General features: G+C 32.6%; 1 protein-coding gene and 1 pseudogene across 5 annotated transcripts in view; one reads left to right on the top strand and one right to left on the bottom strand.

Moving 5' to 3' along the window:
* Positions 1 to 16,904, top strand: part of LOC145263611 (putative N-acetylgalactosaminyltransferase 9) — a 272,142-nt gene that overhangs the window by 187,227 nt on the left and 68,011 nt on the right. For 2 of the 5 annotated variants that reach the window (XM_080120453.1, XM_080120451.1), the window contains exon 4: positions 15,611 to 15,814. The exons of the other annotated variants lie outside the window; for them this stretch is intronic. In XM_080120453.1, the coding sequence (XP_079976579.1) occupies positions 15,611 to 15,814 (204 nt within the window). The remainder of the gene's footprint in view (positions 1 to 15,610; positions 15,815 to 16,904) is intronic. 5 annotated transcript variants of the gene reach the window in all.
* LOC145263988 (U2 spliceosomal RNA) lies at positions 3,645 to 3,788 on the bottom strand (annotated as a pseudogene).

Below are 16,904 nucleotides of genomic sequence, written 5' to 3'. Positions count from 1 at the left end.
CAACTTACTAAAATAATAACTTTGATATATTGTCTAGGCTGATTATTTCATTACAAACACAATCAACCAACTCACATTTCATCATTTTTCGTAATTCTTGGATATATTACTAATTTCAACAATATTTTTTTATAATTTAAACCAACGGTGTTGCCCAACCTTACTAAAATAATAACTGATACATTTGCTGGGCTGATTATTTCATTACAAACACTAATCAATTAACCTCCATTTCATCATTTTTCATAATTCTTGAGTATGTTACTAATTTCGACAATCACTTTTCATAATTTATACCCACATTATCTCCACCTCCTTAATAAAATAACTTTAAAATATTGTCTGGGCTTATTATTTTATTACAAACACACTAATGCATGAAATCACATTTAATCATTTTTCATAATTCTTGGATATGTTACTTTCGACAATCATTTTTCATAATTTTCGCCCTTCCCTCTTTACTAAATAATAACTTTGATATATTGTCTAGGCTGATTATTTCCTTACAAACACACCAATCAATTAACTAATATTTAATAATTTGTTTTTTAATTCTTGGATATGTTACTAATTTCGACAATAAGTTTTCATAATTTAAGCCCTCCTTATCTCCTTTCCTTTTACTTATATAATAACTTTAATATATTGTCTAGCGTGATTATTTTATTATAAACACACCAATCAATTAAATCACATTTCGTCATTTTTCGTAATTCTTCAATATGTTACTAATTTTGACAATAATTTTTTATAATTAAAACCATCCTCGTTTCCCTTTCTTACTAAAAAAAAAGTACTTTGATATATTGTCTGGGCTGATTATTTCATAAAAAACACAACTATCAATTAACTCACACTTCATCATTTTTTTTAATTCTTGGATATGTTACTAATGTTGCGTTGTGTGCACTCAGTCTATATAACTGCGTGGACAAAATGGTCGCCGGACAAGTTTACCGACGAGTGTATATTTTGAATGACAACTAAAAGACTCGACTGTTTACAAAAGAATTCGAGTTTATTTTCAACAATCTTTACACTTTGACTCCACTAGCGAGGAGAGAGGTGTTGTTAGAGATAGGTGGCGTGGCGGGGGGGGGGGGTGTTGACAGATGACAGACTTGATTCTCACCGCGTCGGCCGCTACTCTTATTTAAAAACCAAAACATCTTTGTTTATATTGATATCGGTCACGTTTCTCTAGCCCAGCTACGAATGTCAGCTGCATTCCGATCTGGTCATAAAATATTTGTTGATGTTATTATTTTCGATTGTAGGCCAATTTCCTTTTGTTTGTTTGGCCTTGAAACATCACCGCGTTCCAAATGTGTGTCACTAGCTCAGGTGACGCTCGTGCAACATTCCATGTTGTCATGGTTGAAACGTGACCCTCATATCACGTTCTTGGCTTGCCTCTCCGATTTCTTCACAGCCTGTCCCCTTATTATACAACACTAATGTTGACAATCATTTTTCATCATTTTAACCCACATCATCGCCCCACTTACTAAAATAATAACTTCGATATATTGTCTGGTCTGATTATTTCATTGCAAACACACTAATACATTAAATAACATATTACATTTTTCATAATTCTTGGATATGTTACTAATTTTGACAATTATTTTTCATAATTTAAACCATCCTTATCGCCCTCTCTTACTAACATAATTACTTTGATATATTTCCTGGGCTGATTATTTTATTATAAACACACAATCGATTAACTCACATTTAATCGTTGTTCTAAACCCTGGATATGTTACTAATTTCGACAATAATTTTTATAATTAAAAACCCACATTATGTCTCTCCCCCCTACTTATATAATATATTTGATATATTGTCTGGCTTATTATATCATTACAAACACACCAGTCAAGTAACTCATATTTCATCGTTTTTCATAATTCTTGGATTTATTACTAATTTCGACAATAATTTTCATAACTTTAACCCACTATGTCGCTTCCGCTTACTTAAATAATAACTTTGATATATTGCCTGGGCTGATTATTTCATTACAGACAAATCAATCAATTCTGGGTATTCTCATAGTATATATGTTTCACCTATCTTATCCAATCCCGGGTGACGCCGCATATTCTGCTAATATATATCGTTCACCTATCTCATTCGATCCTGGGCGACGCTGGGTATTTTGCTACTATATGTTTTCCACCTATCTCATTCAATACTGGGCGACGCTTTCTGATAGTATATATTTGCACATCTCATTCAATCCCGGGACTGACTTCATATCCGCCACCCCACTGTTGAAAATATAAATTAAATAAAGTAATGTTTTAATTGTAAACTGTTTCAGCCATTTCCAGGACTGACTTTATATCCCCAACCCACTGCTAAAAATATACATGTAATAATGTAATGTCTAAATAGTAAACTGTTTCAGCTATTTCCGGGACTGACTTTATATCCCTGACCCACTGCTAAAAATATACATGAAATAATGTAATGTCTAAATAGTAAACTGTTTCAGCCATTTCTGGAACTGACTTATAATCCCCAACCCATTGTTGAAGATATACATGAAATAAAGTAATGTATAAATCGTAAACTTTTTCAGCCATTTCCGGGACTAACTTCTTATCTCCCATCCTATTGGTCCTGGATATGACCTAAAACTATATCCGATGGTGAGGCTCCACCTTGCGGGCCTTGGGGAGTGTGGAGCCACCCTTTAATTGCCATTGCTCCCAGGTTAACTCTGACCCGGAGTGGTAGTACCTGTTAGGGTCCCAACTATGGGTTAAGTAGAATCTGACTTAAAAACAACAAATATATTCTATTAAAAATTGTTCCTCAATATAACTAGATTCAGCATTAAATAACCTGAAAAAGGTTGATATGCCGTAAAACAACCAACCAACCCATCCTACTGTTAAAAATAGACATCAAATAAAGTAATGTCCAAAACGTAAATGGTTGCAGCCATTTCCGGAACCGACTTCATATTTCCCACCCCAATGTTAAAAATATACATTAAATAAAGTAATGTGTAATGTGTAAACGGTTTTATCCATTTTCGGGACTGATTTAATATCCCCCACCCCACAGTTAAAAATATACATGAAATAAAATAATGTTTAAATCGAAAACGGTTTGAGTAATTTCCGGGACTGACTTCATATCCCGTAACCCACTGCTTAAAATATACTTGAAATAAAGTAATGTGTAAATCATAAACTGTTTCAGCAGCTTTTCGAAAATAATACATAAAAACATTAACACGGTTAGGGATTAGGCAACCATTGCTTCAACATGAATTTCTGAGTGTTATATCAGTTTTAGCATTCCAGTGACTTAAATTCCCCCTTTTTTGGTTTTAGTTAATGGAGAAGAAATCCTTCATTACTGATACAATTTTTATTTTTGAGAGTGCCCCTTTTGGGGAGCTGGTTTCCCCCTAAATTTGTAACCATGTCCAAGTCCACCCTTGTGGGGAGACAAGTAAACAAAAAAAAAAAAAAATAATCAGAACGGACATTTTTCAGGGCATTTTATAATTAATCAGAAGTGACATTTCCAGGGCATTCTGTAATTCAATCAGAAATAACTTTTTCCAGTTATATTTTTAATATTAAAACTTTGTTACATTAAACATAGTACCTATTCACAATGCCTCCCCACGGGACAGATTTAGACAACAGGGTTGTTTTTTAACGTGGAGAAAAAATTGTCTTAGTCATAAAGGATTTCTACTGCACTGAGAGAGAACAGATACTACACTTTGATCTTAGCCAAAAGGCTAAGAAAGACAAATCATTTTTATTAGGTTTGCCTCAACAGCGACACCAATTTTTTTTTTAATATTTTGTTCCTTTTCAAGGGTGACACGAAATATTCCACTTTTTGGAATATTCCACTTTCCTTTTTTAGGGATGCACAGCATGATAACGGACGGAGCGATAAGCGTAATAATATAATGATAATACCGGAAAACGTATATGTCGTCAAATCAAAGCCACCATTCGCCCATGCATGGAGTATTGTTGCCACATCTGGGCTGGTGCATCTACCATTATCAACTTTTAATTCTTGTAAAACTAAGCTGCTCTCCTTTAACAATTACAAGACGCCTCACCAATCCTCTATATCCATGACAAATCACACTTCCTTTAAACTCCTCTGCTTAACATTCACGGGCAATATGAACTGGAACAAATATATTGAGGACATTGGGAAGGTTGCTGCAAAGAAAGTGGGTTCCCCTTATTGTGCTAGAAGACTACTCACACCTGAGAGTATCCTGTACCTCTACAAGGCCACCATTCGCCCATGCATGGAGTATTGTTGCCACATCTGGGCTGGTGCATCTACCACTAGTCTCTCCTTCTTAGATAAAGTCCAAAAAAGAGTTGTCAATCTAATCGCCCCCACTTTATCAACTAAGCTCCAACCCCTGTCTCCTCACCACAATGTTGCATCACTGTACCTGTTTTACAAATATTTTAATGGAATGTGTTCTGATGAACTTGTTTCACTTGTATCCCCTCGACATACATATCCCCGACAAACCCGCTTCACAATAAGATCTCGCCCCTTCACTGTTGTTGTCCCTAAATGCCAGAAAGCTTTCTATTCTAATAGTTTTTTTTTCCCTCGAACAGCTAGACTTTGGAATTCCCTTCCTGCTGCCTGCTTCCCTGGCTGTACTGATATGCAGAAGTTTAAATGTAACATAAACAAATATCTTGTTAATCTTTCTTAGACATGGCCCCAAATAGTAGCCCCCGTATGTCCAAGTGGCGATATACTTTGTAAGGAGGTGAACATGCATGGGCTGTGTAAGCTTGTTGTTGGTGTGACGAAGACGTCATCCTTGTTGACAACAACGAAGGAGATTTTTATAGTGGATAGCGTGTTTTAAACTTTATAAAAGAAAGCTAGTAAAAGGGGTATTTAACGTTTGTTTAATGATTTTCTATGTCGTTTTTTTTTTTAACAAACTTAATGTAAAAGACGCAAATATTTGGGAGCTGAACTCTTAAATATATAAATATGTCAAGGGTGTGAGTTCCATTATATACATGAAACGCGCCATTTTAAAACATCACCAATCTACATGTCAAGAGCATGTAAAAGAAAGCCAGTAAACAAGTTATTTAACGTTCGCTTATTGATTTTCTCTCTCTTGTATTTTTCGATCTTACATGCCTGAAATGACCTATGCAATAAATGAACTTGACTCTGGGCGAAATAATGTCTCTTAGTAACGTCATTGTTTAATGTTAGTGTTTTTTTTTATAAAGCAAAGAGGTGGATTCCGGAATATGTGAATTTTCATAGCTCAGCCAATCAGAATGGACAGACTTTGGTGAGGGAGCCTTTATTATTTATGAATTGGGAATTGGAAAGATTATGTTATGTCTATGTGTCTATGAGCCAGTTACGGTTTATGTAATTACAGGATCTGTGAGACATGTAGAATTCGTCTCTGTGACAACTGGTAGCAGTGGCAGGACTAAATATTTAGAGCGAAAAGTAGGGACTCCTTCCTCTAAAGATGTTGTGATGGTGTTCCTCGCAAAGTAGCATTTTATTATGAGTGAATGTGCCTAAAATGGTGGTCGAAAGCTGCATAAGATAGTGGCTGTCAGGGTAGATGTATTGAATTTGTATGTGGCATCTGTTGTTGCAAACCTATGATACTTTGGTCCAGAGGGGAACATTAAAATATTTATGCACGTTCATAAACAGGAAATACAAAGTAAAGTAATTCACTTTATCTTGCATTTATGGTTTGGAGGAATTCATTAATTTTTAGGGACGTGTTCATAAGTTTTAGTTATGCTTTTGAGTATTTTGGGGATGAGCCGAACTCTGAGGAATATTTTCAGTGAAAAGGTTTGCCGGTTTTATAATGAAATGTGAGAAACGGTAAACAAAACAAAATGACTTAAAAAGAGATTTTTTTATATATGTTTGAAAACATAGAAAGTTCATTAATGTTTTTAGAGTTTTGGTAAAAATAAGGGGGTTCATTAGCTAAGACCTTAGTAAAGGTCTGGATCGATTAATATGCCCTTCAAATATTATCAGTACACATCATAAAATCTTTGGAGGCACACGATGAGCGAGATGTGATCAGTTGGGCTATGACAACAGAATTTATATATGTTTAAAATGGAAGTTTTACAGCAATAGAAAAACAATGTTCATGAATATTTTTAGAGTTCTTATAAAAACAAGGGGGTTCATTAAATGAGACGTTAGAAGAAGTCTGGATCAATTAAGAACCGTGAGGAAAATCGTCTTCAAAACTTCTCTGCTCATTTTCTTTTATTTTTACATAGGAGCCACCACTTATCAAGGCCCGGAGACAACTCGAGGATAAGGGTTATTGAGTGTACGGTAATCAATGGGATAATATCGTAGTAATCGTTAGTAATGGAAATTTGGTAGATTGGATTACTTCAGGGGCGGTTCATAATTCATTGAAAGTTGTTTTTAAGAATTAATGTTCATTCGTTTTCGTATTAGTAAAATATTGTAAATATTTTATTGTATTGTAATATAGTAAAATATTTCAGTGAGAAAGATTGGAAATATTTTAAAGAATAAAACTTATACAGATTGACAGACGATAATGAGTGAATGAGTTGTGTATGTCTGTGTATTCATTGTTTGTGTGAGTGGAGAGAGGTGCTTACGTGTAATCATTCTCTTAGGTTTTCAGGTTTTATAATCAAATATAAGAAAAACGAGAGACGTTGTCATACGGTAAATAAAACAAAATAATGAGTTCATAAGACATATATTCACAAAAGAGATATTTCATATATTTTTAAAAACATAGAATGTTTGCGAATGTTTTTACAGTTCTTGTAAAACCAAGGGGGTTCATTAGCTGAGACATTAGAAAAAGTCTGGATCGATTAATTAAGGACCGTGAGTTGCAGGGGTCAGGAAAATCGTATTAAAAAATTCTCTGTTCATTTAAATAAATTATAATTCATTGAAAGTTGTTTTTAAGAATTAGCGTTTATTTGTTTTCGTATTAGCAAAATATTTCAGTGAAAAGGATTGGAAATATTTCAATGAATAAAGTTTATACAGATTGACAGACGATAATGAGTGAATGAGTTGTGTGTGCCTGTGTGTGAGTGGAGAGAGGTGTTTACGTGTAATCGTTCTCTTTGTGTCTCATCATATAAATAAAAGCAAGTCTCTTTTTTGTCTGTGTATAAAACTAAAAACATGTTAAGCATTAATTGATTTATCTTTTTTGTTAACTATCGATATGATATCCCATATGAATTTTATTTGAAACGAGCAAGGTATGTTTTTATTTAATTCATAATTAACTATCAAAGATTATTAATTAACTGGTTAATTAACCTACATTAGTTTGAAAGTTAATTTACAAAAGCTGTACAAGTGTAATTTTTTATGTAAAACTGAATTTGATATGTTGGGACACTTTAGTGATCGTCTCATCAGTAGAGTGTTTGATTCTGATCCCCCCCCCCCCGATTTTATCGATATTGTAATCTCAAAAAATTCTATTAAAAAAATCTTCCATCATTGTTCCTGGCAATGACAAGCGAAGAGTTACACGTAGTCTCCAGATGTGAATGCCAATAAAACAAAGACTGTTAGAGATTCTTAATTGAAATTTGGTGGACAATTCAGCAATAGATTGGAGTTTATTTGTACCAAATATGGTTGGATTGAAGAAAGGATTATAAATTTTATTAATGATCCCATGGGTGGCATTTTTGTGGGTCAACTAGTATGTTAGTATGTATGTTATATTTGGCAATAAAACAAAGGCTGTTGGATATTTACGACCGAAACTTGGTGGACAAGTCAGGCATTAACTGAAGTTTATTTGTACCAAATATGGTTTTTATTGCAGAAAGGATTGTAAATTAATGATTTCATAGGTGTCTTTTCTTTTTCTTAAGCGGATCAGGATACATTCTGTATTTTCATGTATTTCTTTTTTGTGTTTCCTTAAAACAGCGTTTCTCAACCATTTTTTTTTTTTTTTTTAATTGTTACCCTTGTGTGATCGTTGAAATAATTTGTATATCTCAAGAAACCCCTGCACAAAACAAGATTATAGACCATATCTCATTGTTAATTTTTTAAAAATTTTCTAATCACACTTTATGATAAAAAATAGTATATATATATTTTTTAATAACTATTTAAAGAAAGAAATTAATTTTTTTATCAGAATTTTTTTTTTTTCGTATTTCTAAATGAATTTCGCAATGTCCTTTCATTGTGAAGTTTTCATTTCATGATAACGATGTATTTCTCAACCTTATTTTTACTGTGATCATTAAAATAAATTGTATATTTCAAGACCCCCCCCCTGCTCAAAACAATTATAGACCATATCTCATCCTTAATTTTTAATTTTTTTTAATCGTACTTTGTATGATAAATATTATATATTTTTTTGAATAATTTTTTGAAGAAAAAAATTAATTTTTTATCAGATTGATTTTTTGGTAATCCTAAATAAAATTTGTAATGGTCATTTATAATTTTTCATTGTAAAGTTTTCATTTCATAGTCGCAAACTGGAGCGATATCTTGAAGTAGTTATAGCAATTTGTGGTTACTTATGCGTTACATGATTGAGAAATCAACATATATATATTCGGCACTTCTGCATGACAGTTACATGAACGAATGTTTGTATTTTAGTTTCAAGAAACGCCGACAGATGTCGCTTGTCAGGGGTCGATAACTCTTCATTTTCTAAAAGTTTGTGCAAACTAAAATTATATTTTTATATATTTTTATACAATCTTTCTGTACAAAAAAAAAAGAAATATTCTTAAACCTCTATAAATGTTTTTTTTTTTTTATTATTATATTTAGCTACATTTTTATACAACCTTGCCGAAAAAAAAAAGAATTCTAAAAACAATTTATAAATGTTTTATGTTTTTATCAAATTTATTTTATTTTCAGTTATGAATCACTAATTGTAAAAAAAATTATTAATACATTAAAATTATATTTAGGCAATTAATTCCTATTTTTGTTATGTAAATTGTTTTGTGTTGAAAAGAAAACACACACTCAAGTTGGATTTTGTGCTGTTTCCCCCCTCCTGCCCTTCGCATATGCATCATCATCAGCAGCAGTCCTTTTCTTTCTTTTCTTTCTCTAACCAACACTAAAATCACATGCATCAAACGAGATTTTAATTTTATTCTATTCGCTGCAGGCAACCTTCATATTTACTGCATTATAACCATAAAGCAACATTACAGATCCACACGGATTGCAAGGAATTTGAAACACTTTTTGATAAAGAGGTTTTTCCTTTTTTTTTTTTTTTTTTTTTTTTAAGCAGTGATCACCACTTATCAAGGCCCGGAAGCCACTCAGGGATAAGGGTTATTGCAAGTACATTACGTTAGTGTGGAGATTTGATGAAGTGTTTGATTAAGGGGGCGGTTCATTAGGAATTTGTTAACATTGGACTTGAAGACATCCAAGTTGTAGTCCGGAGGGAAGCAGGCAGACGGAACAGAGTTCCACAGGCGTGCAGTTCTAAGAAAGAAGCTTTGTTCATGGAATCCGCATTTTGATTTAGGCACAAATATAGAGTGGGGGAAATTTTTCACAGTGGATTCAGCTAGATGGGTGTTTTTCGTGAAAGATTGGCGAGGGGGGACCAGAGATTGGAGTTCAGACGAGCACCTGCCATGAAAATAACGATAAAACAAGGATAGGCTCGCAACGTCTCTTCTGTGGGAGAGAGGTTGCAGCGCAGAGAAAAGGGCATCCCCCACTAAGCCACGAAGTCTATTTTGTACTCTGTCAAGGCAGGATAGGCTGTTTTTGGCCGCTCCTGCCCAGATATGGCAACAGTATTCCATCCTTGAAATATTTTACTGTTTCTTGCTTTGTGATAACTTTATAATATATTTCTATTTACATGTTACACGCAATGCTTCAAGCAAACTACATTTTTTTATTATTACAATGAAGAGTTTGAATTTCCTACTAGACAGCATCCTTGAGTGTCTTGACTCTCTCTCTGAACAACTTGATATAAATATACTTGGCCCTCGGAATAAAATTAAAATTATTTTATTTATTACTTTTAATATTTAATCAATTTGCTGTGGAAACCTTGATAGTTACCGCATTATAACCATAAAACATTATAGATCCACATGGATTGCAAGAGATTTGAAACACTTTTTGATAAAGAGATTTTTCCTTGAAGTATTGGTCATAATCACACAGATTAGATCGCTCCATAGAAATTTTGACTAATCAAAATTAAAGATATTTTTGAAGGCTACAATGCGGGAATGTACAGTTGTTATCGGCAGATAAATAAATAAATGAATAATATATAAATAATTCAATAACTTTTTAATTATTTTATTATATACTAGCGGGAGTACCCGGCGTTGCCCGGGTGTTTGGAAATGTGTGCGTGTAGGGGGGGGGGTAAAGAATAAGCGAAGTAATATCCCTGTTTAAACTTTAAAAAAATCGGAAAACCAAAACAAACAAAAAAATAACAGTGAAAAATCAGAAAAACAAAAAAAAAAGGGGGGGAAATATTTAAAAAATGAATGTGTTCCGAAAAACAAATTTTATTAACGATCCCATGGGTGGCATTTTTGTGAGCCAACTAGTATTTTAGTATGTATGTTATATTTGGCAATAAAACAAAGGCTGTTGGATATTTACGACCGAAACTTGGTGGACAAGTCGGGCATTAACTGAAGTTTATTTGTACCAAATATGGTTTTTATTGCAGAAAGGATTGTGAATTCTATTAATGATTTCATAGGCGTCTTTTCTTTTTCTTAGGCGTATCGGGTACAAAAAGAAAAAACAAAAAATGCAAAAAAATAACAGCAAAAAAAAAAACAGCATAAATAACTGTTTCAATATGAAAAGTTAAAAAAAAAAATAACAGCAAAAGCAAAAAGCAAAAAAAACAGCGAAAATAACTGTTTCAATATGAAAAGTTTAAAAAAAAATAACAGCAAAAAGCAAAAAGCAAAAAAAAACCAGCATAAATAACTGTTTCAATATGAAAAGTTAAAAAAAAAAAAAAACAGCAAAAAGCAAAAAAAAAAAACAGCATAAATAACTGTTTCAATATGAAAAGTTTTAAAAAAAAATAACAGCAAAAAGCAAAAAGAACCAGCATAAATAACTGTTTCAATATGAAAAGTTTAAAAAAAAAAATAAAAGCAAAAAGAACCAGCATAAATAACTGTTTCAATATGAAAAGTTTAAAAAAAAAAATAACAGCAAAAAGCAAAAAAAAACCAGCATAAATATCTGTTTCAATATGAAAAGTTTAAAAATCGAAAAAAAATATTTCTCTGATACCTCAGATTTAACCTTCAATCTTAAAATAACGAAGCTGTCACTTAATCCATTGTGCTATGAACGCGTAGTCGAATGTAGGTTGGTTTTTATTATATTTAAACGAAACGTCTTTTGCGCATGTTGACGCATGCATAGAAGCTATCTTGTCATGAAGGAACGGGGTTTTTCCACCCCTCCCTGTAGAAAAGGGTCTGATTGAGGGTGAAGGAATGAATGTTTTTGGCCAATTTTTCGATATGTCGTTCAAGATGTCGAGCTTAAAAATGATACCGATCTCGTGAAATCGCCTCTGTCGAAAGTTTTTGCGAGACATACAAACACACACACAAACACATTTTCGCTTTTATATATATAGATATTTTTTAAATTTATTTATTTGAATTTTTTTTTTTCTATTCCATAGGTCTTTTCGAGTGTATAACCCATCATCAGTGGAGAAAAATATCCATTCTCTAGGCTGTCAATTGTAAAGTGGCTGTTTTGTTTAGATTTTAAATCCAAACGCTTAAAGATTAATTAAATCAAAAAATATTAAATATTAAAATGTTAAAACTTACAAAAATCGAGAAAAAAAACACAAAAAAAAGCTAACATAAGGCAAACGAACGATGTTAAATGTAAAAATCGGAAAAACAAAAAAAGAAAACACGAAAAAGAAAACAGAAAAACGCAGGGGCTACCTGGTGTTGCCCGGGTGTTTTTGGGTGTGTGTGGTCGACGGGGTTGGGGGGAGGGGTTAATGAAAACCTAAGAATAAGCAAAGTAAAAAAAACAGAAAAACGAACGTGAAAAATAAAAACCAAAAATAAAAACACTTGAAAAATGGCTTAAATAACCCTGCTTCAATATTAAAATTTAAAAAATCGAAAAAAAAAAAAATCTCTCACCACGATTCGAACCCAAAACCTTTAGATAATGAAGCCGCGCTCTAAGCAACTGAGCTAAGACAACGTACACGAAATTAAGTCGTTTTTTTTTTATCTTTAAACTAAATCAGGTTCCGACGTCATTTGCGCATGCGTAGAACCAAACTCGTCATGAGAGGACGGTTTTTGCTGACCGCCCCCCCTGGAGAAAACTGCTGATTCCATGGTGAAGAAATTAATGTTTTGGGCCAATTTTTCGATATTTGTTGGGCGAAGGTTGGAACTTTAAAATGATACCGATCTGGCAAAATCTGTGACCCGTGTGGATAGTTTTTGCGAGACATACATACATACACGCACATACATACATACATACATACATACAAGCAAACACACATACACACATACATACATACATACATACATACATACAAACGCACATTTTCGCTTTTATATATATAGATGGACAATCGTATTGAAGAGTTTCAGGTTTCCCTACAGCAAGCACTTGCCAATTGTGATCACTTATTTCCATGCATCTTCACACTATTAACGTTTGAATTCTGATTCCTTGTTTCGTAATCTTTTTTTTTTTTTTTTTATAATTGTTATTTTTTCCTTTTTCTCTCTCTGTACAGGGGTTAGTCAGAACAACTTAATATTAATAAATCCTGACTAAATATTCAAAGTAATAAATAGAATAATTTTAATTTTATTCTATTTGCTGTAGGCAACCTTGATATTTACTGCATTGTAATCATCAGATTGCAAGAAATTTGAAACACGTTTTGATAAAGAGATTTTTTTCTTTAAATATTTTATCGAACACTATCACACTCATTAAATCGTTGCATAGAAATTTTGTACTAATAAAGTAGTAGTTACTATTAAATATCTGTTGGTCATAAAGTTTGATTTTTTTTTTTTTTTTTTTTTTTTTTTTTTTGAGAATAAAATTACTTGATCAATTTAGTTTCTTTCTGATTATAAAACATGAAACAACATTTGAAATCTCTACTTTTTTCATAAAGAGATTTTTCCCTGAAATATTTTATTAACACGATTGTGATCGTTTTCTCTAAGGTGCTCTCTCTCCATTTTAGAGTCTTTTTTTCCTTATTAGGTCATGAATTTCATAACTTGAAAAATGGTTTCATTTTAAATCTTATCTTTCTGTTGATAGCTCAAATAGTAAGGAACGCAATAGGGGCACTAAATGTTTTGGTTTTGATTCTAGTTGAGACCCAAATCATTTTTTTAACTTTTGAAATCAGTGCTATATACATATTATATTAAAGAGTTGGTTCTAATAATATTACTTTTGAGCATGCACAAATTCATTCATAGCTTCATAGCTTGGAATTATGGGCAGATGCTTTTCAGACTGATATGCTAATAGATATGTCGCGCACACACACAAACGTATCCCCATTACACACTGGTTATTTGTCCTTGTCTCAACTTTAGATTTCTGTGACAGGTGGCGTTTCTACTTCCTGTTCTGCTCTCTAGCTACTTCCGTTACCGACCTATCTCTCCCTTGATGCAGACGCACGCTCTTTTTCAAGAATAGTTACACGCTAGCTCCTTAGAAGATACCTCATTGGATACTTGTACCGTTACACACATTTACACATGTAGGCCCAACACGTTGTAGCAGAGTATGTCGCAAGGAACATAAGACAAGTAATAACTCGAATGCATCTGGAATGCTAAATGTTTTGGTTTCGATTCTAGCTGATGGCACCCAGGTCATTTTTTTTTTTTTTTACTTTGAAATCAGTACTATATATTAGGTACAGAGTACAGAATTGTCTCTTTGATAATAAATACGAAATCTGCATGAATTAAAATATATTTAAGCATATTCTATGACTGAGTAGTCCCGTGCTGGTTTATATATTAATACAATAGCGTGAGTGTTATTTTCTGTGTCATGCTTACATTCGGGTTGTTTACTTGTTATGTACTTCCATTTTTTGTTGTAAATAATTTTACCAAGAATTCTTCATATCTTTTGGTTTTGGTTGAATAATTGTCCTCAAATAAAAAAAATAAATAAATAAATTGTATCTGTATATATGTAGGGCGACTTTCTAAGTAAATAAAAAAATGAGCTCCGAGGCGGAGCCAATATTAACCGTATGTATCGCTTGAAAAATAACAACAATAACAAAATCTAAATTTCTAAGCGATAAAAAAAACAAAAAACAGTATAATTAATCTAGGGATTATGGCCTAACGGTTAAGGCACCCGACTGTGGTAAACATGGTCTGAGGTTCGATCCCTAGAAACAGTTGAACTATGCTGACGAGAGGTAATGACCTCGAAACACGCGTGTACGTAGATTACTGTTTTAAAAATAATAAATAAATAAAAATGTTATATACGTCCAAACAAATTAAAAAAGGGCGACTTTCTAAGTAAATAAAAAAAATGAGCTTCGAGGCGGAGCCAATATTAACCATATGTATCGCTTGAAAAAACAACAATAACAAAATATATATATATATATATGTATTAAGTAATGTGATTTATAATTTAAAAGTTTTAAAATTTTTAAAATTTAAAAATCAAAATTTAATTAAATTAAAAATCAGTTTCATAAGAAGGAACAACAACAAAGTCAATTATCTGATAATTGACTTTGTTGTTGTTCCTTCTTATGAAACTGATTTTTAATTTAATTAAATTTTGATTTTTAAATTTTAAAAATTTTAAAACTTTTAAATTATAAATCACATTACTTAATATTGAATTAGCTCTAGGACATTTAACTATCGAGCTTATTATATATCTAAATTACAACGAGTATTTCCTGTATTTTAATTAAACTAGTAATTTCACTATTACATTAAAATACACTTAGCTCTTTAGACTATTATTCTAATCTCCTTTAAATTATATATATATATGCATATGTTTTTTTTTCATAAGTTTTTATTTCGGTTTCGATTCAAGCTAGTGCACCCAACTCATATGGATATATATTTTTTTTTATTTTTGAAATCGCAACTTTATAATATATAAAAATCGATAGAACATTAACTCTATAATAATATATACGAAATCTGCAAGAATCAAAATATATTTAAGCATACTTTATGACCGGGCTTTGCTGTGTATTCCTGCTAGCTTAGATAAATAATTTGCAGTTTTAACAAAAGAGCTACAATAATATCAGAGCATTTACATTGAACATTTACAGAATGCCAACATCAATATATTACATATGAATGAATCCCCTGTGGAATTTCCACAGGTCCCGCTAGTCTTAAATAATACTAGGGACATTTTGCAAGACGTTCATGGTTGAGAAACCCTGTCTTAAAGAAATGACTCGTTAGCAGATCTATTTCATTTCCTGAATGTTATTTTCCAGGATAGAACCATTACTTGGTCATATTAAGGCCAATCAACGAGCCGTCCTGTGTCCTATAATTGATATGATAAACTATATGACCATGTCTTACGGTGCGACCAGTTCCGCATTTGTTGGTGGCTTCAGTTGGAATCTCTTGTTTGTCTGGCTCCCAATTTCGGAATATGAGAGAAAGCGACGGGTGTCTGATATTGCCCTGGTTCGGTAACATGCTTTTTTTTTGTTATTTATATATACAGGTCTGTTCGTTTTTATTTATTAATATAGATTTATGTTCTTTTTTTATATATAATTCTACTATTTATATATGTAGATTTATGTCTGTTTTTTATATATAGGTCTGTTTTTCTTTTTCCTTCGTGTAGGTCTTTCTTTTTCCTTCGTGTAGGTCTTTCTTTTTCCTGCATGTAGGTCTTTCTTTCTTTTTCCTGCGTGTAGGTCTTTCTTTCTTTTTTCCTTCGTGTAGGTCTTTCTTTCTTTTTTCCTTCGTGTAGGTCTTTCTTTCTTTTTTCCTTCGTGTAGGTCTTTCTTTCTTTTTTCCTTCGTGTAGGTCTCTCTTTCTTTTTTCCTTGGTGTAGGTCTCTCTTTCTTTTTCCTTCGTGCAGGTCTCTCTTTCTTTTTCCTTCGTGTAGGTCTCTCTTTCTTTTTCCTTCGTGTAGGTCTCTCTTTCTTTTTCCTTCGTGTAGGTCTCTCTTTCTTTTTCCTTCGTGTAGGTCTCTCTTTCTTTTTCCTTCGTGTAGGTCTCTCTTTCTTTTTCCTTCGTGTAGGTCTCTCTTTCTTTTTCCTTCGTGTAGGTCTCTCTTTCTTTTTCCTTCGTGTAGGTCTCTCTTTCTTTTTCCTTCGTGTAGGTCTCTCTTTCTTTTTCCTTCGTGTAGGTCTCTCTTTCTTTTTCCTTCGTGTAGGTCTCTCTTTCTTTTTCCTTCGTGTAGGTCTCTTTCTTTTTCCTTCGTGTAGGTCTCTTTCTTTTTCCTTCGTGTAGGTCTTTCTTTTTCCTTCGTGTAGATCTTTCTTTTTCCTTCGTGTAGGTCTTTCTTTTTCCTTCGTGTAGGTCTCTTTCTTTTTCCTTCGTGTAGGTCTCTTTCTTTTTCCTTCGTGTAGGTCTCTCTTTCTTTTTCCTTCGTGTAGGTCTCTCTTTCTTTTTCCTTCGTGTAGGTCTCTCTTTCTTTTTCCTTCGTGTAGGTCTCTCTTTCTTTTTCCTTCGTGTAGGTCTCTCTTTCTTTTTCCTTCGTGTAGGTCTCTTTCTTTTTCCTTCGTGTAGGTCTCTTTCTTTTTCCTTCGTGTAGGTCTCTCTTTC

Source organism: Euprymna scolopes, chromosome 39 (genome assembly GCF_053919585.1).
Source record: "Euprymna scolopes isolate OS-2025 chromosome 39, ASM5391958v1, whole genome shotgun sequence".
Lineage (NCBI taxonomy): Eukaryota > Metazoa > Mollusca > Cephalopoda > Sepiida > Sepiolidae > Euprymna > Euprymna scolopes.
Note: the sequence above shows the minus strand (reverse complement) of the source record. Positions and strands in the feature narration are given on the sequence as shown.